The following is a 24,263-nucleotide window of genomic DNA, read 5'->3' as shown; positions in this document are numbered from 1 at the left end:
ACTACTAATATTATATATACTGGTGGTCAGGTCACTGGTCACTAGTCACACTGGCAGTGGCACTCCTGCAGCAAAAGTGTGCACTGTTTAATTTTAATATAATATTATGTACTCCTGGCTCCTGCTATAACCTATAACTGGCACTGCAGTGCTCCCCAGTCTCCCCCACAATTATAAGCTGTGTGAGCTGAGCACAGTCAGATATATATATACATTGATGCAGCACACTGGGCTGAGCAGTGCACACAGATATGGTATGTGACTGAGTCACTGTGTGTATCGTTTTTTTCAGGCAGAGAACGGATATATTAAATAAAACAAACAACTGCACTGTCTGGTGGTCACTGTGGTCGTCAGTCACTAAACTCTGCACTCTCTTCTACAGTATCACAGCCTCAGGTCAATCTCTCTCTCTCTCTCTCAACCCTAATCTAAATGGAGAGGACGCCAGCCACGTCCTCTCCCTATCAATCTCAATGCACGTGTGAAAATGGCGGCGACGCGCGGCTCCTTATATAGAATCCGAGTCTCGCGAGAATCCGACAGCGTCATGATGACGTTCGGGCGCGCTCGGGTTAACCGAGCAAGGCGGGAGGATCCGAGTCTGCTCGGACCCGTGAAAAAAACATGAAGTTCGTGCGGGTTCGGATTCAGAGAAACCGAACCCGCTCATCTCTAGTATTTACTATACTTTACTATTTACTCTCTAATGAGCAGCCAAACCTTTGTGGTAGCTGGCCACGCCCCCTCTGAAGACTGGCCACACCCCCAACCATAGGCCCCTATAAGTGTATTCCCTGGTGGGCCCTTCAAGCCCCAGTCCAACACTGGATGCATCACTTGTATCTTGCAAATCATATTTGCATGCACTCTTTCTGCTTATGGTGCAACATACATACTGTATTAAAAATCAAACATTTTAGGTTTTCTAAATTAAATACAGGATTGATATATCAATTTGCTGGCAAATTAATTATTCCATTTGTGCTTGTATGAAAAAAAAATTGGATTAAGAAAATTGAAACTAAAGAAGAAAAACATTTGTTTGTATATGTGGACATAAATGTTGTTCACTGTTAAACCAAATTGAGACAAAAACTAATAATGAGACAGTCAAACCAATATTGTATCATTTAAATTTGTTTTTATTTCAGAAATAGGAACAGAGGTGAACTACTAAAGGTAAGTCAATATTGCAAATGTAGAACTTGTTGATACGGGGTGGAATTCCAGTGTATGTAGATCCTCAAAGTTACATTCTCTGATGAGACTTGTATCAGTGTCCTCAGCGGATAAAATACAACATGAATATCAAAATGAAAAAAAAAAAAAGAAGGAAATACAGAGCACTCACCTTGTACAACGTATAAACATGGGTGTATTACGAGTTGCCGACTGTCAGGATCCCGGCACCCAGCATACTGGCGCTGGGATCCCGGCAGCTGGAATGCCGGCATGCTGCGGGCATGGTGGTGCGCTATGCTATTTATTCTCCATCCAGGGGTGTCGAGGACACCCCAAGAGGGAGAATAGTTGTTGGTATACTGGCGATCGGGATCCCGCCGCCAGTATGCTGAGCGCCGGGATCCCGACAACCGGTATATCAAGTGCCTTGTACATGCCTTGGACAATTCACCGTTGTCCACTGGTGTTTGCCAATGCAACAAAAATGGTTACAATTGTGCCAGTCGGCATATAACTGTCTTTTTGTTCTCCCGTTGATATGGATTAACATGGACCTCGGATGCCACTGTAAAGGAATAAAATGAAAGAAACAGAGCACACTGATTTTAAATGGATATTAAAAGGCAGTCATCTTCACATACAAGACATACTTTGGACATTCATTTTAATACTGATGTCCATCTTACACTTCAGGAAAATTTTAAGTCCCGGTAAATTATACACTTTTATAGTAGTTATAAGAAGTTGTGAGTTCAGTTGTGAGTTCAGGTGCAGAAAAGGAAATAGTTTTCCTACTTATAGATACATATGTCAATCAACTTTTACATGGTACCAAAGTATAATTATTCAAACTAAAAAAAAAAAAAAGAACTTCTGGTGGGCGGGACATCTGAGATGGCTGCATTTTAAAGGAGCTCCTTCCTGGCCCCTATTACCGAGTGCAATCCACAGCTCGAAATCTAAATTACAACTGATTCTTCTCTTCAAACAACTGATGTTTTGCTGTCACCCCTAGAACCGTTCTAGAACCCTAGGCCCTACTTTCCAGGCCCTGTTTCTACTTCCCCCTGCCATCTTCCCACCTGCTAGCATGTCATTTGCTCAAGGATATCGGCAGTGATTCTGCTTACCTGTGGGGAGCTGTAGCCATTTGTCTGACGGATCTCATCTTGCCATCCGTATCCTCTGCTACTGGTTGTGTGTGTGGAGTGCTAACCCGAGGCCCTGCCACCCTGTCTCATCACTCGTGCTGGGGTGGATAGTGGCCACTTTCACCTGCACTGCTAACCCCCCATCCGCTTCCTTTGTGGCTTCCGTGACTGTCTGTGGGCGAACCCTGCTGACAGTACCTATGTTTGGACCCTGTAACTGGTTGCCCTCATCAGTGTCTCCTGGACCTCGCATGCATGTCAGCTGGTGCCCTCCTCTGCTGCTTCCTCCTTACTGGACTAGCTGTTGGATTCTTCTCTATTGCTTGACTGTCTCTCTTGGCTATTCTGCCCTGGGTCCGTTACTGACTGTGACCCTATGGACCTCAGACCTCCAGAAAGGAGTTCCGGGGCCCCTACTCATAATGTTATCCAGCTGCCCCTTCTGCCCCTCCCTCCACTTCTGCTTCTCCCACTACCCTTTCCTTCCCCTTTTGACATGGCTAAAGAAATTACAACCATGCTAATGCCTATTATAGAGAAAAAGCTCACCTCCATTCAAACTTCTTTAGACACGGCAACTATCTGCCCATGCTACGTCTCTGACTACCATGTGTTAGTGATATAGAGGATACTATTTTGCCTCTGCTCTCAAAAAGCTCAGGCCCTTAAGTCTTTGGTGGATTAGACAATCTGTAAAACAGAAACCCTAGAAATAATCTTCGGTTAATTGGTATTCCTGAATCTGTAAAGGGAGCCCCACTACCTTAGTGTCTCTCTACCTATGGCTCTAGATATGTCAGATTCTCAAGGCCCACTCCAAACTGAATGCACCCACTTGGTCAGGAATGGGAGGTCAATACTTCACGTCCTCATCCAGTCATTGCACCATTGATGGATTTTAGGGCCAAAGAGAACATCTTAGTTGCTTATTGCAGGTTCCAATCACTGTCCATTGGTTGGGTGTACATTTTAATTTTCTAAGACTTTTTAGTTGCAGCCCAACAAAAGCGAATAGCTTTTATAGAGGTGTACAAAAACATTTAGCTGCAAACAATACCATTGCTTTTTGATAATATGACATCTGCTACCCAACATTCCCCCCCACCCCCCTCCCTCCACTGTGTCACTCTCCCTCATACTTCTGCTTCCCCTTGCTGAGGCTCATTATACCCTGATTATTATCTTCATGTTAGAAAATGATTTTGTCTCTTGGTATATATGATTATGATTACCACTATGAGTATATGTTTTTGAACTGAATTAGTTAAAAAAGTAGAAAATGGATTTGAAGCATATAATTTTATTTATGACGTTGTTTTTTTTGGTACAAGGTAGACTGGGTGGTTCTGTTAATTTAGATGGACCCTCTGCTAGATGCAACGTGTGGATCCTGTCATGGAACGGGGACTCACCTCTGGTGATGGTCTCCGGGAGCTCTCTGTCAGATGGCTAGCGCTGCGGTGGCGGAGGTCTGTTAGGACCACTGGTCTGCTGCAGCTGAGTGGGAGCTGGTGACTGTGCGGCCTGCTGCCACTGGAGCACTCTGCAGGGAGGCTGCCTGTGTAAGATCCCATGCTTTGGAGCACTGTGCAGGAAGGCTGCCTGAGCAAGAGCCTCTTCTCTGGTGTGTCTGCAGTACTGGGGGCCGCCATGTTGGAGACCAATTCATAGTATGCCAATGGGATTTGGTCTCTTCCAGCCAATCACAGGCTAAGCTCTCTGGTAAAAGGGGGCAGTCCGGTTTCAAACCTTGCCAGTGCTTTATGTTTCTGTCCCAGTACAGGTTTCTTAGCTCTGCACTCCCACAGGTCCACCTGTGTGCCTTTCAGTGTCCCTTGGATTTTCAGCTCCACGGAATTGTCACCTCACCTGTCATTTGCTGCACAACTGCCAGTGGTTACCCTGGCCCTGCGGGTCACAGCCTGACACTTAGGACTGTGGGACTAAGTCAGACCTGGTCGCACGCAGGCCGTTTTTTGCACTACTGCGACCAGGTAATCGCCGCCTACAGGGGAGGGGGTTAGAGCTGTGCAGGGCTGCAATCACTTGTGCAGTGAGCTGCACAAACAAAAAGTTTGTGCACTTTCTGCACAGCTCAGGACTTACTCACCCGCTGCGATGATCCGGCTTGGAGCTGGCGTCAGGATCCCTCCCTGGAAATGGCCGGGTACGCCTGCGTTCGTCTGGACACTCCCAGGAAACGGTGAGTATCCACCCAGAAACGCCTTCTGCCTGTCAGTCTTCTTGTGATCGCCGGTGCGATCACTTTTTTCGTAGATGCTGTCTCTGTCCGGCGACCCCGGTTGCCGGGCAACAACGCGTCTGCGCACTGCGGGTCACGCGCATTCGCAGTTCAGACCCGATCGCACGGCTGCAAAAAACTGCAGCGTGCGATCAGGTCTGAATTAGGCCCTGTGTCTTCTGGAGTCCAATCCGCAGAGGATTTGCCAGCAGTCCTGCAGTGCTCTTCAGCCACGCCTAATAATCATCCATTCTGCAAAACCCCTTCAATGTTCTTCAGCCACGTCTAACAGTCATCCATTCTGCAAAACCCCTTCAGTGTTCTTCAGCATCGGCTAACAATCATCCATTCTTCAAAGCCCCCTCAGTGTTCTTCAGCCACGTCTAATAATCATCCATTCTGCAAAACGCCTTCAGTGTTCTTCAGTCACGACAATTAACTATCCAACGTACAAACTCTTTCAGTATTCACTAGCCATATCAGACTAGAGGAATAAAATGAAAGAAACAGAGCACACTGATTTTAAATGGATATTAAAAGGCAGTCATCTTCACATACAAGACATACTTTGGACATTCATTTTAATACTGATGTCCATCTTACACTTCAGGAAAATTTTAAGTCCCGGTAAATTATACACTTTTATAGTAGTTATAAGAAGTTGTGAGTTCAGTTGTGAGTTCAGGTGCAGAAAAGGAAATAGTTTTCCTACTTATAGATACATATGTCAATCAACTTTTACATGGTACCAAAGTATAATTATTCAAACTAAAAAAAAAAAAAAAGAACTTCTGGTGGGCGGGACATCTGAGATGGCTGCATTTTAAAGGAGCTCCTTCCTGGCCCCTATTACCGAGTGCAATCCACAGCTCGAAATCTAAATTACAACTGATTCTTCTCTTCAAACAACTGATGTTTTGCTGTCACCCCTAGAACCGTTCTAGAACCCTAGGCCCTACTTTCCAGGCCCTGTTTCTACTTCCCCCTGCCATCTTCCCACCTGCTAGCATGTCATTTGCTCAAGGATATCGGCAGTGATTCTGCTTACCTGTGGGGAGCTGTAGCCATTTGTCTGACGGATCTCATCTTGCCATCCGTATCCTCTGCTACTGGTTGTGTGTGTGGAGTGCTAACCCGAGGCCCTGCCACCCTGTCTCATCACTCGTGCTGGGGTGGATAGTGGCCACTTTCACCTGCACTGCTAACCCCCCATCCGCTTCCTTTGTGGCTTCCGTGACTGTCTGTGGGCGAACCCTGCTGACAGTACCTATGTTTGGACCCTGTAACTGGTTGCCCTCATCAGTGTCTCCTGGACCTCGCATGCATGTCAGCTGGTGCCCTCCTCTGCTGCTTCCTCCTTACTGGACTAGCTGTTGGATTCTTCTCTATTGCTTGACTGTCTCTCTTGGCTATTCTGCCCTGGGTCCGTTACTGACTGTGACCCTATGGACCTCAGACCTCCAGAAAGGAGTTCCGGGGCCCCTACTCATAATGTTATCCAGCTGCCCCTTCTGCCCCTCCCTCCACTTCTGCTTCTCCCACTACCCTTTCCTTCCTACCCTTTCCTTCCCCTTTTGACATGGCTAAAGAAATTACAACCATGCTAATGCCTATTATAGAGAAAAAGCTCACCTCCATTCAAACTTCTTTAGACACGGCAACTATCTGCCCATGCTACGTCTCTGACTACCATGTGTTAGTGATATAGAGGATACTATTTTGCCTCTGCTCTCAAAAAGCTCAGGCCCTTAAGTCTTTGGTGGATTAGACAATCTATAAAACAGAAACCCTAGAAATAATCTTCGGTTAATTGGTATTCCTGAATCTGTAAAGGGAGCCCCACTACCTTAGTGTCTCTCTACCTATGGCTCTAGATATGTCAGATTCTCAAGGCCCACTCCAAACTGAATGCACCCACTTGGTCAGGAATGGGAGGTCAATACTTCACGTCCTCATCCAGTCATTGCACCATTGATGGATTTTAGGGCCAAAGAGAACATCTTAGTTGCTTATTGCAGGTTCCAATCACTGTCCATTGGTTGGGTGTACATTTTAATTTTCTAAGACTTTTTAGTTGCAGCCCAACAAAAGCGAATAGCTTTTATAGAGGTGTACAAAAACATTTAGCTGCAAACAATACCATTGCTTTTTGATAATATGACATCTGCTACCCAACATTCCCCCCCACCCCCCTCCCTCCACTGTGTCACTCTCCCTCATACTTCTGCTTCCCCTTGCTGAGGCTCATTATACCCTGATTATTATCTTCATGTTAGAAAATGATTTTGTCTCTTGGTATATATGATTATGATTACCACTATGAGTATATGTTTTTGAACTGAATTAGTTAAAAAAGTAGAAAATGGATTTGAAGCATATAATTTTATTTATGACGTTGTTTTTTTTGGTACAAGGTAGACTGGGTGGTTCTGTTAATTTAGATGGACCCTCTGCTAGATGCAACGTGTGGATCCTGTCATGGAACGGGGACTCACCTCTGGTGATGGTCTCCGGGAGCTCTCTGTCAGATGGCTAGCGCTGCGGTGGCGGAGGTCTGTTAGGACCACTGGTCTGCTGCAGCTGAGTGGGAGCTGGTGACTGTGCGGCCTGCTGCCACTGGAGCACTCTGCAGGGAGGCTGCCTGTGTAAGATCCCATGCTTTGGAGCACTGTGCAGGAAGGCTGCCTGAGCAAGAGCCTCTTCTCTGGTGTGTCTGCAGTACTGGGGGCCGCCATGTTGGAGACCAATTCATAGTATGCCAATGGGATTTGGTCTCTTCCAGCCAATCACAGGCTAAGCTCTCTGGTAAAAGGGGGCAGTCCGGTTTCAAACCTTGCCAGTGCTTTATGTTTCTGTCCCAGTACAGGTTTCTTAGCTCTGCACTCCCACAGGTCCACCTGTGTGCCTTTCAGTGTCCCTTGGATTTTCAGCTCCACGGAATCGTCACCTCACCTGTCATTTGCTGCACAACTGCCAGTGGTTACCCTGGCCCTGCGGGTCACAGCCTGACACTTAGGACTGTGGGACTAAGTCAGACCTGGTCGCACGCAGGCCGTTTTTTGCACTACTGCGACCAGGTAATCGCCGCCTACAGGGGAGGGGGTTAGAGCTGTGCAGGGCTGCAATCACTTGTGCAGTGAGCTGCACAAACAAAAAGTTTGTGCACTTTCTGCACAGCTCAGGACTTACTCACCCGCTGCAATGATCCGGCTTGGAGCTGGCGTCAGGATCCCTCCCTGGAAATGGCCGGGTACGCCTGCGTTCGTCTGGACACTCCCAGGAAACGGTGAGTATCCACCCAGAAACGCCTTCTGCCTGTCAGTCTTCTTGTGATCGCCGGTGCGATCACTTTTTTCGTAGATGCTGTCTCTGTCCGGCGACCCCCGTTGCCGGGCAACAACGCGTCTGCGCACTGCGGGTCACGCGCATTCGCAGTTCAGACCCGATCGCACGGCTGCAAAAAACTGCAGCGTGCGATCAGGTCTGAATTAGGCCCTGTGTCTTCTGGAGTCCAATCCGCAGAGGATTTGCCAGCAGTCCTGCAGTGCTCTTCAGCCACGCCTAATAATCATCCATTCTGCAAAACCCCTTCAATGTTCTTCAGCCACGTCTAACAGTCATCCATTCTGCAAAACCCCTTCAGTGTTCTTCAGCATCGGCTAACAATCATCCATTCTTGAAAGCCCCCTCAGTGTTCTTCAGCCACGTCTAATAATCATCCATTCTGCAAAACGCCTTCAGTGTTCTTCAGTCACGACAATTAACTATCCAACGTACAAACTCTTTCAGTATTCACTAGCCATATCAGACAATCATTTATTATATGGACTTATTCAATAACTGCCCATGAATACTCTGCATCCTAATCTTTTGGAATTCCTCATCTTTGTTTTTTAAATATTAGCTCTTATATGTCTTTTCGTTAATAAAAGCATGTGCGAAGAAACTACATTCGTCCTCCTCGTTTTCTCCCCCGCAGAGGCATGTACTTCTACCGCTAGCACACATCCAACGAATTCACAAATTCTACCGGCTGTGACAGTAAGCACTGGCCACATGGATCCGACGAAGTGAGCAAGCATCTGGAGGTGATGCCACAGCCGATATCCTGTCTCGTCTAAGTGAACAAGAATCCATGCAAGTACGACTGGTTCAAGCCATGCAATCTATGTCTGTTCGCCTGGATGCGCTTCATATTGCTATTACGTCATCTCAGGTTCCAGCTCCTGTAACTTCTCCTCCAATGTCAACACCGCCGGCGCCAGTTCCAGTATCTCACCTACAATTACCACCTCCTAGTAAATTTGATGGAAACCTGAAGGATTCTTAAATCAGTGCAAGATTCAATTTGAATTACAGGCTGCCAGTTTTCCGTCTCCTCGAACAAGAGTTGCAAATATCATTTCTCTTTTGACCGGTCAAGCATTGGAATGGGCGTCTCCTCTATGGGATAGAGCCGATCCTATTCTTTCGAACTACTCTACGTTTGTATCCATTTTCCGCAAGATCTTCGATGAGCCGGGCAGAACTACTTCAGCCTCGTTGGAGAGTCTTCGTCTTCGCCAGGGATCTTGCTCTGTCAGTCAGTACGTGATTCAGTTTCGCACCTTGTTCTCCGAACTAAATTGAAATGAAGAGGCGTTGGTTGCCGCATTTTGGAATGGGTTATCTGATAAAATCAAAGACGACTTGACCACGTGAGATGTTACTGCCAAGTTGGATGATTTAATTTCCTTGTGCAACAAAGTAATAATAATAATAATAATAATAATAATAATAATAATAATTTTATTTATATAACGCTCTTTCTCCAATAGGACTCAAGGCGCTTAACAGATACATAGCATAATATAGTACAGAAAATAATGAAGTACAGAACAACTTTTCATAAAATACAGAAGCATGAAGATACTAAAGGGACATTATGGAAATGCTTAAGTAAACAGTAAAGGCTTGAGTCAACATTTGAAGGATTCTATAGTTGGGGCCTCTCGCACTGTGCGGGGAAGTGAGTTCCATAGAGTCGGAGCCGCATGACTAAAAGCTCGACCCCCAGATGGATTACGGGAGATTCTAGGTACTGCTAAAAGTCCTTCATCTACAGATCACAGTAATCGAGTTAGGCAGTATGGAATCAGAAGCTGCTTCAGGTACCTTGGGCCCTGGTCATGTAATGCTTTGAAACTTAGTAAGCCAATCTTGAAGATGATTCGCCATCTTATAGGCAGCCAGTGCAGAGGGTAGAGGATGGGTGTTATGTGGCTAGAATGGGGCTGGTTTGTTAACAGCCTGGCAGCTGTGTTTTGCACCAGCTGTAAGCAGTGCAATTCTTTTGCTGGGAGACCAAGGTAGAGGGCATTACAGTAGTCTAATCGAGATGATACAAATGCATGTATGACTTTTGGCAGATCATCTGAGGGAATTAAGTGCTTGATTCTGGCTATGTTCCTCAGGTGAAAGAATGAGGATTTGATTGTGGCTGATATGTGATGTTTAAGTGTCAAGTGTCACGATCCAGGTAATTCCTTATCAGTATTTACCTTCCAGATGTCTCCTGAGACTGTCCCAGTGTTCCAAGCCTGGATTCCATCTGCACTGTCTGTGTGCAGGACGCTGCATCTCATTGTCTCTAATCTCCTTACTGTGATTCTGGCAGCATCAGGGTTAAGTTTCACATGCAAGTTACAAACAGTCTTTCCCTCCAAGTTCAAACATGGGCGCAGCCATGTTTGTTTTCATCACATGTTGCTTTTCAGCCTATCAGCTGCACTCTGGTTTCTACCTTATTACCCAGCAGCTGCACTCTAGACTCTGCTTAATCAGCCAGCCAATCCCTGTTTCCCAGCTGGTATAAATATCTAGTTCCTGGGCTGGAAAGATGGTCAGTGCTTCAATTGTCTTCAGTGATTCCAGTGTGCAGTCCTCCCATGGACTTTCTCTGCAGTACAGCCTGACTCTGCAGTGTCTCATCATTGCATCCTGTGACTGGCAGTTACCTGAGACCGGCTTCCAGCTTCTAGCTTCCAGCGGTGCCCTGCCCTGCCAGTAACCATCGGTGTTCCGCCATCGATCCCCAGTAATCATTGGTGTTCCGCCATCGATCCCAAGTATCCATCGGTGTTCCACCATCGATCTCCAGTGACCACCGGTGTTCCTCCATCGATCGCAAGTCACCATCGGTGTTCCGCCATCGATCCCAAGTCACCATCGGTGTTCCGCCATCGATCCCAAGTCACCATCGGTGTTCCGCCATCGATCCCAAGTCACCATCGGTGTTCCGCCATCGATCCCAAGTCTCCATCGGTGTTCCACCATCGATCTCCAGTGACCATCGGTGTTCCACCATCGATAGCAAGTCACCATCGGTGATCCGCCATCGATCCCAAGTCACCATCGGTGTTCCACCATCGATCCCAAGTCACCATCGGTGTTCCGCCATCGATCCCAAGTCACCATCGGTGTTCCGCCATCGATCCCAAGTCTCCATCGGTGTTCCGCCATCGATCCCAAGTCTCCATCGGTGTTCCGCCATCGATCCCAAGTCTCCATCGGTGTTCCGCCATCGATCCCAAGTCTCCATCGGTGTTCCGCCATCGATCCCAAGTCTCCATCGGTGTTCCATCATCGATCTCCAGTAACCATCGGTGTTCCGCCATCGATCCCAAAGTAACCATCGGTGTTCCGTCATAGATTCCAAGTCACCATCGGTGTTCCGTCATCGATCCCAAGTATTTCTCTGAACTGTGATTCCTGTTACCTGTACCAAGACATCAGTATTCCTCTGAACTGTGTTTAATAAACCTTTGAACTTTCCTTCGTTGTCTTGGTCACGCCTTCGGGCATTTGTTCTAAAGGTTCCCTGCATGTCTAAGAACCCTGTACTGCCTCCCAGGTACACATATACCTCAGCCCCTACAACTGAGGCTTCCCCCTGGTCAGCACCAGCCCTCAGTTGTGACAGTAAGCACTGACCTAATGGATCCGGCCGGAGACCAGGTCCAAGCGACCAGGCCGATGCAAGAACTTGCAGCCTGCCTTGAACGTCAGGGGGCTACACGGGGCCATGTGATTCGCTGTCTCTAGGACCTCTCCTCTCGGCTGGATGGAATACAAGTAACCCTCCGTGGTTCAGGGGCGTCCAGTGTGCCGACTGCAGTACCTTTGGTGGTATCCCCACCCACCATTCCCGTTTCTGCTCCTTGTCTCCATTTACCGACACCTGCCAAGTTTGATGGTTCCCCAAAAGCCTGTCGGGGTTTCCTAAATCAGTGTGAGATATATTTCGAGTTACAGCCTGGCAGTTTCCCAACTGACCGCACCAAGGTTGCTTACATCATCTCCCTCCTCAGTGGCTCCGCCCTCGATTGGGCATCATCTCTATGGGAGAAGTCTGATGCCCTGCTCTCTTCATACACAGATTTCGTGGCAACCTTCAGGCGCATCTTTGACAAACCCTCAGCCTCCTCTGATATCCTCCGGCTACGTCAGGGGACACAAACAGTCGGTAAATATCTGGTACAGTACCAGATCCTAGTGTCCGAACTTTCCTCAGCCCAAGGAAGGGCGTCTGTGTCTACAGCCCAAGAAGGGGCGTCTGTGTCTACAGCCCAAGAAGGGGCGTTCGTTTCTGCAACCCCAGGAGGGGTATCCAATGTTCAAGCTCTAGTAGGGGCATATGAGTCTTCTCAAAAAGGAGTTTCTGATCTGTCAGCCCCAGGAGAGGTGCTGGAGAAAACAACCCTGAGAGAGGTGTCTGATTCGTCAATCCCAGGAGGGGTCACCGAAATTTCAGCCCCAAGGGAAGTATCCAGAGCCAAGTTCCCAGATGGAAATTTTTGTGCTACAGATGCAGTTATGAACTCCTGTTTGCCGTCTTCAGAGAGCACCACCCTGTTGGCATCCAGCATGGACCAGATCCAGGATGGTCTAACTGAACACTCTGATACCACTCATTCCGATTCTAACCGGATTCTGACTCCTTCAGTTCCAGCTGATTCAACTGTCTCCAAACTCAATCCTGTCCTATCCGTCGGTCTAAAGACTCCACCGGTCTCAGCCGGTTCAAGTTTGTCTGGACTCAATCTGGTCTCGTCCATAGGTCCAGTACAGTCTCCTCTGGTTCCAGCCAGTTCAAGTTCATCAGGATTCAATCTAGATTCTTCCGTTTGTTCAGATAAAGAATTTATAAGAAGTGTCCTGGGGCCACTCCTAAAGGAGGGGGTGCTGTCACGATCCAGGTAATTCCTTATCAGTATTTACCTTCCAGATGTCTCCTGAGACTGTCCCAGTGTTCCAAGCCTGGATTCCATCTGCACTGTCTGTGTGCAGGACGCTGCATCTCATTGTCTCTAATCTCCTTACTGTGATTCTGGCAGCATCAGGGTTAAGTTTCACATGCAAGTTACAAACAGTCTTTCCCTCCAAGTTCAAACATGGGCGCAGCCATGTTTGTTTTCATCACATGTTGCTTTTCAGCCTATCAGCTGCACTCTGGTTTCTACCTTATTACCCAGCAGCTGCACTCTAGACTCTGCTTAATCAGCCAGCCAATCCCTGTTTCCCAGCTGGTATAAATATCTTGTTCCTGGGCTGGAAAGATGGTCAGTGCTTCAATTGTCTTCAGTGATTCCAGTGTGCAGTCCTCCCATGGACTTTCTCTGCAGTACAGCCTGACTCTGCAGTGTCTCATCATTGCATCCTGTGACTGGCAGTTACCTGAGACCGGCTTCCAGCTTCTAGCTTCCAGCGGTGCCCTGCCCTGCCAGTAACCATCGGTGTTCCGCCATCGATCCCCAGTAATCATCGGTGTTCCGCCATCGATCCCAAGTATCCATCGGTGTTCCACCATCGATCTCCAGTGACCATCGGTGTTCCACCATCGATCGCAAGTCACCATCGGTGTTCCGCCATCGATCCCAAGTCACCATCGGTGTTCTGCCATCGATCCCAAGTCTCCATCGGTGTATCCATCGGTGTTCCACCATCGATCTCCAGTGACCATCGGTGTTCCACCATCGATCGCAAGTAACCATCGGTGTTCCGTCATAGATTCCAAGTCACCATCGGTGTTCCGTCATCGATCCCAAGTATTTCTCTGAACTGTGATTCCTGTTACCTGTACCAAGACATCAGACCGGCTTCCAGCTTCTAGCTTCCAGCGGTGCCCTGCCCTGCCAGTAACCATCGGTGTTCCGCCATCGATCCCCAGTAATCATCTGTGTTCCGCCATCGATCCCAAGTCTCCATCGGTGTTCCACCATCGATCTCCAGTGACCATCGGTGTTCCACCATCAATCGCAAGTCACCATCGATGTTCCGCCATCGATACCAAGTCACCATCGGTGTTCCACCATCGATCCCAAGTCTCCATCGGTGTTCCGCCATCGATCCCAAGTCTCCATCGGTGTTCCGCCATCGATCCCAAGTCTCCATCGGTGTTCCACCATCGATCCCAAGTCTCCATCGGTGTTCCGCCATCGATCCCAAGTCTCCATCGGTGTTCCACCATCGATCTCCAGTGACCATCGGTGTTCCACCATCGATCGCAAGTCACCATCGGTGATCCGCCATCGGTCCCAAGTCACCATCGGTGTTCCGCCATCGATCCCAAGTCACCATCGGTGTTCCGCCATCGATCCCAAGTCTCCATCGGTGTTCCGCCATCGATCCCAAGTCTCCATCGGTGTTCCGCCATCGATCCCAAGTCTCCATCGGTGTTCCGCCATCGATCCCAAGTCTCCATCGGTGTTCCGCCATCGATCCCAAGTCTCCATCGGTGTTCCATAATCGATCTCCAGTAACCATCGGTGTTCCGCCATCGATCCCAAAGTAACCATCGGTGTTCCGTCATAGATTCCAAGTATTTCTCTGAACTGTGATTCCTGTTACCTGTACCAAGACATCAGTATTCCTCTGAACTGTGTTTAATAAACCTTTGAACTTTCCTTCGTAGTCTTGGTCACGCCTTCGGGCATTTGTTCTAAAGGTTCCCTGCATGTCTAAGAACCCTGTACTGCCTCCCAGGTACACATATACCTCAGCCCCTACAACTGAGGCTTCCCCCTGGTCAGCACCAGCCCTCAGTTGTGACATCAAGCCACCATCCAGGACAATGCCAAGATTCCGCACATGATCAGTGGTTTGTAATTCTGAATCCCCGAGTGTAAGTCCAGTTGGCTGCAATCTTGTCCTTTGATGTTGCGGTCCTATCATAAAGACCTCTGTTTTATCCGTGTTCAGTCGCAGCCAACTGGCGCTCATCCATCCTTGAGCTAAGCTAGACAGCCATTTAGGGTTACTGGGGGTAATTCTGAGTGGATCGCAGCAGGATTTTTGTTAGCACTTAGCAGTTGGGCAAAAAAATGTGCACTGCAGGGGAGGCAGATATAACATGTGCAGAGAGAGATAGATTTGGGTGTGGTGTGTTCAATCTGCAATCTAATTTGCAGTGTAAAAATAAAGCAGCCAGTATTTACCCTGCACAGAAACAAATAACCCACCCAAATCTAACTCTCTCTGCACATGTTATATCTGCCTTACCGGTCCTTTCTAGATGTCTTCAATAAGCACGGGCGGACATTCTGCCACTTCATCGGAAATGGAACTGTCAAATTGACTTGATACTGGGTAACACTCCTCCCAGGGGCTGTATTTATCCTTTGTCACTACCAGAGACACAATCAATGTCAGAGTGTTTGGTGTTTTACTTAGATTACATTTTAATATTCTCTAAAGATCTGAATACTCATCGAGCTCAAGTGAACGAGGTGCTAACCTGACTGAGGAAGAACAAGTTATATTGTAAACTGGAGAAATGTACCTTCGAAGTTTCTTGCATTCCTTTCCTTGGATACATTATCTCAGGTAGCGATTTATAGATGGTACCAGCTAAAGTTCAGGCAATTCACAACTGGTCCATACCCTCTACTTTGAAGGGTATTCAGCAGTTCCTGGGGTTCGCAAATTTCTACAGAAAAATCATCAAAGGTTATTTGTCCATTGGGTCTCCCATTACTGCCCTCACCAGAAAAGGAGTAAGTCCATCCTGCTGGCCGCCAGAAGCAATAGCAGCCTTTGAAACCCTGAAACAAGCTTTTACATCAGCTCCCATCCTTCATCAACCTGATCTGAATCGACCCTTCATACTGGAGGTGGATGCTTCCACAGAAGGGGTAGGCGCAGTACTATCTCAACTCTTTAAAGATGGGAAGATTCATCCATGTGGTTACTACTCGCGAAAGTTCTCAAACGCTCAGTGAAACTACGCCATTGGTGAGCAGGAATTGCTAGCTATTAATTTGGCTTATGAAGAATGGAGATACCTGTTAGAAGGAGCTTTACATCCTATTGCTGTTTACACTGATCATAAGAATCTGTTATCTTTGCGGACAGCTCAGAGTCTCAATCCACGGCAGGCCAGGTGGGCCCTTTTTTTCACACGATTCAATTTCCAGGTCCTTTAAGCAGGAAGGCGGACGCTCTCTCACGTTCTTTAAGCTCCAACGAACCCTCATATTTCTCAGGAAAACAACTCATCTTGGATCCAGCCTCTTTCTGTGCAACTCAGCTCACTCCAACTCCTCCACCAGGGAAAATTTTCATAGCCCCCAAACTCCGGAAGAAACTGCTCATGTGGGCACATAATTCTTCCTTTATGGGTCATGCAGGGAGACTTAATACCCAAAAATTCATTCAGCGTTCTTATTGGTGGCCCCAGTTAAGAGCAGATGTACAAGATTTCATAGCTGCCTGTCCAAAGTGTGCCAAGCATTAAAATCCAAAAGGTTCACCTCCAGGTCTTCTGCATCCATTACCCATACCGACTCAACCCTGGACTCTTATCTCTATGGACTTTATCACTGATTTACCTCCTTCCAAAGGATGAAACACCATTTGGGTTGTTGTTGATCGTTTTTCGAAAATGGCACATTTCATACCCCTGACAAGTATAGTATTCCATCTGCACCACAGTTATCGAAGTTATTCATCTCAGAAATCTTTAAGCTACATGGAATGCCCACAAGAATTGTTTCCGATCGTGGACCACAATTTGGTGCGCAATTTTAGAGATCTCTCTGCTCTTTTTTTGGTATAATGTTAAACTGTACATCTGTCTATTATCCCCAAGCAGACGGACAAATGGAAAGAGTAGATCAGGATCTGGAGACCTTCCTCGCAGGACGATTGGCTGGATTTCCTCCCACTAGCAGAATTTGCTCATAACAATTTATACCATACTTCCTCGGGGTCTACTCCATTCTTTACTAACTACGGATTCAATACTTGACTTCCAGAGTTCCAGTTTTAGCAGCTTTAGAGGTTCCTGCCGCGGATCAGGCACTCAGACAGTTTTCTGAGAATTGGAAACAAGTACGTAAAGCTTTGATCAAGTCATCTGCACGTTACAAGTCTTTTGCTGATAGAAAACAGAAAGCCATTCCCAGCCTTAGAGTAGGGGATCAAGTCTGGATCTCCACACGCAATTTAAGTCTCAAATTTCCTTCGAATAAATTTGCTCCTAGATTCATTGGACTGTGTCCTATTGAAAAATTACTTAATCCTGTGGCTTACAAAGTAAAATTACCATCTTATGTGAAGATTCCCAATGCATTTCATGTTTCTCTTTTAAGACCTTTAAAGCTCAATCGCTTTCGGGTAGCCCTGCCTAGAACTCCTAAAGTTCAAACCATGCAAGGTGAGGAGTTTGAGGTTAAAAGTACAGTATACTTGATTCCCGCAGACGATACGGTCATATCCAGTATCTCATAGACTGGAAGGGATACGGTTCGGAAGAAAGATCCTGGGTGTCTGCTGAAGATATTCATGCACTGAAATTGATCTGTACCTTCCATGCCAAAAGTCCTACCAAAGTCCGAGGGTGTTCGGTGTCCACCATGAAAAGGGGGGGTACTGTCATGGACCGGGGTCTCACCTCCAGTGATGGTCTCCGGGGGCTCTCTGTCAGATGGATAGCGCTGCGGTGGCAGAGGTCTGTGAGGGCTGCTGGTGTGCTGCAGCTGAGAAGGAGCTGGTGACTGTGCGGCCTGCTGCCACTGGAGCACTCTGCAGGGAGGCTGCCTGTGTAAGATCCCATGCTCTGGAGCACTGTGAAGGGAGGCTGCCTGAGCAAGATCCTCTTCTCTGGTGTATCTGCAGTACTGGGGGCCGCCATGTTGGAGACCAATTCATAGTATGCCAATGGGATTTTGTCTCTGGTCTTTTCCAGCCAATCACACGCTGAGTTCTCTGGTAAAAGGGGGCAGTCTGGTTTCAAACCTTGCCAGTGCTTTATGTTTCTGTCCCAGTACAGCTGTCTTAGCTCTTTGCTCCCACAGGTCCACCTGTGTGCCTTTCAGTGTCCCTTGGATTTTCAGCTCAACGGAATTGTCACCTCATGTTACGCACACCAGTGCTAACAGGAATATACCGGTGTCTGAACAGAGAGGGAAGCGAAGCAAACAAACAAACAAACAAACAAACTCACAGACAGTATAACATAACATACACAGGAGGTGATGGAATAACTAATAAACACAAAGTGAACGGAGAAGCCCAAAGGCTCAGGAATTGGGTGTCTCCCTAGTGTCAGGAATGCTCAGATGGAATAGAGCGGACAATGAAGCGAGGTGTAGTGATTTAACATGTGGAGCACCTGAAATGATGTTGCTAAGAGCAACAGAAAACCCCCCAAAGGGTTACCAACGGGTGTGGGAATAAACTCCTTGGTCAGAGATAGAAATATAGACACAAGGAGAGTATCCACAATCCTAACCCCCACTTGCAGGGCACAGGTTCAGCTTACTGCCACTAAACTGACACCTGGACGCCTTGCACAGTGAGGGAGGATTAAGCAAGCAGGTCTGAGAGTACAGCCGCAAACCTGCTGGGTTCACAGAATAGCAAAAGAATCCCAGCAGGTCAAACAACTGACTCCAGTCTTACTGCTAGGTCCGGATTGGCAGAATGAAGTACCGAATCCCAAGGCCTATTCGCAGTAAGCAACAAGTAAATACAAAGTCACACAGTACTAGCTAACTCTCTGGAACTGACTAACAAACAAAGATTCAGCAGCATTTGCCTAGCCTGAGAGGATGGTTTATATAGCAGGTGCTGTCCACGCCCCACTCAGACCTCACAGACTGTGAGCACAAAACCAGCGCCGGATTCCCTGCCGTGCACAGAGCCTGTAACCACTACACAGTAAAAACCCAGACCGGAGTATCAGCTGCGCTCAGGTTACTTCGCTAACACTTGCCTCCCGGTTGCCATGGCGACGTGGCAGCACAGAGCAGGAGATCCTAACAGTACCCCCCCTCTGATGAGGGGTCAAAGAACCCCTACCACCGGGTTTATCGGGGAACTGCGAGAAGAAAGAGCGTATCAGTCTGGGGGCATGAAGATCACAACTGCGCACCCACGACCGCTCCTCCGGGCCATACCCCTTCCAGTGCACCAAAAATGACAGCCGACCCCGAACCATCTTGGAGTCAAGAACCCTTTCAACCACAAACTCCCTCTGACCCCGTATCAGAAGAGGAGAAGGTCTTACTCTGGAAGAAGGATTACTAACCGCCAGTTTTAAAAGGGAACAATGAAATGTTTTATTGATACCCAATGAATGGGGCAGATCTAACTGAAATGCCACCGGATTGATAACCCTGGTGATCTTATAAGGGCCGATGAACCGGGGGCCTAACTTATGAGATGGCTGTCTCAACTTCAAATTCTTGGCGGACAACCAGACGAAGGCTCCTAATTTGAAGCTGCAGGGTCTTCTCCGCTTATCAAAAACCCTTTTGGTCACTAATGACACAGACACAAGGGCTTTCTTCACTTTCCCCCAAATACCCCTAAGGACCGAAACAACAGAGGAACCACCAGGCGTGGAATCCAGGGGGTCAAAAGAATTGCCCTTAGGATGATGCCCATACACACAAAGGAAGGGAGAGATCCCTGTAACAGAGTGAGCCGCGTTGTTATAGGCAAACTCCGCCATGGACAGATGAGCAACCCAGTCAGTATGACACTTGGAGACATAACACCTGAGGAACTGCTCCAAGGACTGGTTCACCCTCTCAGTCTGCCCATTAGACTGTGGATTGTAGCCTGACGACAAGCTCACATAAATCTGGAGATCAGAACAAAATGCCCTCCAGAATTTGGCCACAAACTGGGATCCACGGTCAGAGACCACATCAAGTGGCAACCCGTGGAGGCGCACAACATGCTGCATAAATAACTCAGACAGGCGTCTTGCCAATGGCAACCCAACCAGTGGAACGAAATGCGCCATCTTCAAAAACCTGTCAACGACAACCCAAATGGCTGTCATCCCCGAGGATTTGGGCAAGTCCACCACAAAATCCATGGAAATGTGGGTCCATGGCTTAGACGGAATAGAGTGTGGATGTAATGGGCCGACAGGAACCCCTCTAGGAGTTTTATTTCGGGCACAAACGTCACATGCCCGAACCCACTGATCCACATCCCTAGCCACCGAGGGCCACCACACCGCCCTAGACAGGTCTGGAGGAGCCTGCTCCTGTGCTCTAAGGACTAATGACAAGAGGTCCTGGGTAATGCCCACTTTAATACATGATGGGGACACAATGGGCAATGGCTCCTCGGTGGTCTCTTGAACTGGAGCAAAACTCTGCGAGAGCGCATCAGCCTTGATGTTTTTTGACCCAGGGCGATATGTTATCAAAAAATTAAAGCGAGCAAAAAACAAATCCCATCGTGCCTGCCTGGCATTGAGCCACTTCGCTGACTCTAAATATGCCAGATTCTTATGGTCGGTGAGAATTGAGACCACAAATTTAGCCCCCTCAAGCCAGTGTCTCCACTCCCCGAGTGCATCCTTTATATCCAACAATTCCTGGTTACCCACATCATAATTCATCTCGGCAGACTAAAATTTACAGGAAAAGTAAGCACAGGGATGAAGGCGATTATCAGACACCCCCATCTGAGAGAGCACTGCCCCAATACCTATCTCAGAGTCATCCACTTCTACTACAAAAGGACGCTCTGGATCTGGGTGTCGCAGCACCTTGGCCGAGACAAATGCCCTTTTGAGATGGGCAAAGGCCGCTTTGGCCTCACAAGACCAGTGAGCAACATCCGCCCCTTTCTTAGTGAGTGCCACCAAGGGGGCCTCTATAGACGAAAATCCAGCGATAAACCGTCTATAAAAATTCGCAAAGCCCAGAAAACGCTGAAGCGCCTTCAAACTAGTGTGCTGCACCCAATCCAGGACTGCCTGTACCTTAGAACCCTTCATTTGGAAACCTTCTGAGGAGATAATATACCCTAGAAATGCGATTTGCTGGACTTCAAACTCGCACTTCTCCAGCTTCGCCCCAAGCTGGTGGTCTCTGAGTTTCTGGAGGACTAAGCGTACATGCTTCCGATGTTCCTCCAGGGAATGAGAGAAGATTAGGATGTCATCTAGATAAACAACTAAGAATCTATCCAAATATTCCCTGAGCACATCGTTCATGAATTCCTGGAAGACTGCCGGGGCATTAGAGAGCCCAAAAGGCATCACCAAATATTCATAATGCCCTGAGTGGGTATTAAAGGCAGTCTTCCATTCATCCCCCTCTCTTATTCGGATTAGATTGTAAGCACCGCATAGGTCAATCTTAGAAAAAATGGTGGCAGTACGAAGCTGGTCAAACAAAACCGAAATGAGAGGCAGTGGGTACGAGTTTTTAATCGTGATACGGTTCAATTCCCTGAAGTCGATGCAGGGTCGCAACGAACCGTCCTTTTTACCCACGAAGAAGAACCCCGACCCAACTGGGGACTGTGAGGGTCTGATAAATCCCTTAGCCAAGTTCTCCTGAATGTACTCTGCCATAGCCTGAGTCTCAGGACGTGACAGGGAGTACAACCTGCTCTTGGGAAGCTTAGCATCCGGCAACAAATCAATGGCACAGTCATAGGGGCGATGGGGAGGTAGTACCTCCGCAACTTTTTTGGAGAACACATCCGCAAAATCTGCATAACATCCTGGCAATCCTGGCAAACTTAGCTGCGAGAGCCTGACTGGAAGGCTCAAGCAACTCCTGAAACAATCACTACCCCAACTAAGAATCTCCCCAGAGACCCAGTCAAATTGAGGGTTATGGGCCCTTAACCAGGGTAACCCCAAAACCAATGGGGCAAAAGAACAGACAGTCACATAAAAAGACAATTTTTCAGAGTGTGTGGTTCCAATAAACAAAGGAATTTGGCTGGTGCAGGAGGTAATTTTACCCTGGGACAATGGTTCCCCGTTTAACCCACAGATCTCAATCTCTGATGCCAAAGGTACTGAGGGAACAGAGTGTTCCAGGGCGAATTGACGGTCCATGAAAACCCCATCGGCCCCACTGTCAACAAAGGCCTCAGTCTTGACAGTTTGAACGAGGATCTCCAAAGTCACCGGAATGAGAAAAGTCTTTTTGGGAAATTCTGACTTGTGGCCTGACAGGATATTTCCCATCACCCTCAGGCCCTGAAGTTTTCCGGTTTTTCTGGGCATGATACTACAACATGACCTTTATTCCCACAGTACAAACACAAACCCTGCTGTCTCCTCCGCGTCTTCTCACGCGAGGAGAGGTGAGTAGACCCAATCTGCATAGGCTCCTCGGAATATTCCTCAGAGTCTGAGGTTCCCTTGGGAAATAAGGAAACTGCGGTCTCCCTTTCAAGCCTACGCTCTCTCAGCCGTCTATCCACCCGGATGGATAACTGCATGAGCTGATCTAAGCTATCAGGCGAGGGATATTGTACCAGTTGGTCCTTTATCTGGTCAGAAAGGCCCCTTTGGTACTGGTTTCTCAGGGCTGGGTCATTCCACTGGGAATCATGAGCCAACCTCCGAAACTCCGTACTATAAACCTCAGCTGGCCGTCGTCCTTGCTTAAGAACCGTAATCTGAGCCTCGGCTGAAGCCATCTTGTCAGGGTCATCATACAAATGCCCAGTGCCGTAAAAAAAGCATCAACACTTTTAAGCGACGGACAGTCAGGCTGTAACCCATATGCCCAGACCTGTGGGTCTCCTTGTAGCAAGGAAATCACCATTCCCACCCGCTGAATCTCCGACCCAGAAGACTTAGGCCTAAGCCTGAAATATAGCTTACAGCTCTCCTTGAAACAAAAGAACTGCGAGCGATCTCCAGAAAAACGATCCGGGAGATTTACTTTCGGCTCCTTAACCCCTGAACTTGCTGCTGCTGCTGCGGGAGCTCCGCTAGCGGCCTGCGGGGTGTTCATTTTAATGGACATCTCATTAAATTGTCGAGTCAGGACCTGCACCTGATCGACCACCTGTTGCAAAGTATTTTGAGGGGTATGCTCCATATTCCCACAAAATTTCAACAGGAGTAGGGCTGCTGAATATGTTACGCACACCAGTGCTAACAGGAGTATACCGGTGTATGAACAGAGAGGGAAGCGAAGCAAACGAACTCACAGACAGTACAACATAACATACACAGGAGGTGATGGAATAACTTATAAACACAAAGTGAACGGAGAAGCCCAAAGGCTCAGGAATTGGGTGTCTCCCTAGTGTCAGGAATGCTCAGATGGAATAGAGCGGACAATGAAGCGAGGTGTAGTGATTTAACATGTGGAGCACCTGAAATGATGTTGCTAAGAGCAACAGAAAAAAACCCAAAGGGTTACCAACGGGTGTGGGAATAAACTCCTTGGTCAGAGATAGAAATATAGACACAAGGAGAGTATCCACAATCCTAACCCCCACTTGCAGGGCACAGGTTCAGCTTACTGCCACTAAACTGACACCTGGACGCCTTGCACAGTGAGGGAGGATTAAGCAAGCAGGTCTGAGAGTACAGCCACAAACCTGCTGGGTTCACAGAATAGCAAAAGAACCCCAGCAGGTCAAACAACTGACTCCAGTCTTACTGCTAGGTCCGGATTGGCAGAATGAAGTACCGAATCCCAAGGCCTATTCGCAGTAAGCAACAAGTAAATACAAAGTCACACAGTACTAGCTAACTCTCTGGAACTGACTAACAAACAAAGATTCAGCAGCATTTGCCTAGCCTGAGAGGATGGTTTATATAGCAGGTGCTGTCCACGCCCCACTCAGACCTCACAGACTGTGAGCACAAAACCAGCGCCGGATTCCCTGCCGTGCACAGAGCCTGTAACCACTACACAGTAAAAACCCGGACCGGAGTATCAGCTGCGCTCAGGTTACTTCGCTAACACTTGCCTCCCGGTTGCCATGGCGACGTGGCAGCACAGAGCAGGAGATCCTAACACCTCAGCTGTCATTTGCTGCACAACTGCCAGTGGTTACCCCGACCCCGCGGGTCACAGCCTGCCACTTAGGACAGTGTCTCCTGGAGTCCTATCCGCAGAGGATTTTCCAGCATTCCTGCAGTGCTCTTCAGCCACGTCTAATAATCATCCATTCTGCAAAACCCCTTCAGCGTTCTTCAGCCATGTCTAACAATCATCCATTCTGCAAAACCCCTTCAGTGTTCTTCAGCCACATCTAATAATCATCCTTCTGCAAAACTCCTTCAGTGTTCTTCAGTCACGACAATTAACTATCCAACGTACAAACTCTTTCAGTATTCACTAGCCATATCAAACAACCATTTATTATATGGACTTATTTAATAACTCTGCCCATAAATAGTCTGCATACTAATC

The 24,263-nt window shown here is 47.7% G+C and overlaps 1 protein-coding gene across 2 annotated transcripts in view; it reads left to right on the top strand.

Annotated features, from left to right (window-relative positions):
• CCDC170 (coiled-coil domain containing 170) overlaps nt 1–24,263 on the top strand; it is a 242,599-nt gene that overhangs the window by 24,167 nt on the left and 194,169 nt on the right. For both annotated transcript variants that reach the window (XM_063917874.1, XM_063917873.1), the window contains exon 3: nt 1,155–1,182. In XM_063917874.1, the coding sequence (XP_063773944.1) occupies nt 1,155–1,182 (28 nt within the window). The remainder of the gene's footprint in view (nt 1–1,154; nt 1,183–24,263) is intronic.

Source organism: Pseudophryne corroboree, chromosome 4, assembly GCF_028390025.1.
Source record: "Pseudophryne corroboree isolate aPseCor3 chromosome 4, aPseCor3.hap2, whole genome shotgun sequence".
In the NCBI taxonomy this organism is placed as follows: Eukaryota; Metazoa; Chordata; class Amphibia; order Anura; family Myobatrachidae; genus Pseudophryne; species Pseudophryne corroboree.
This window is presented reverse-complemented; position numbering and strand designations above follow the sequence as displayed.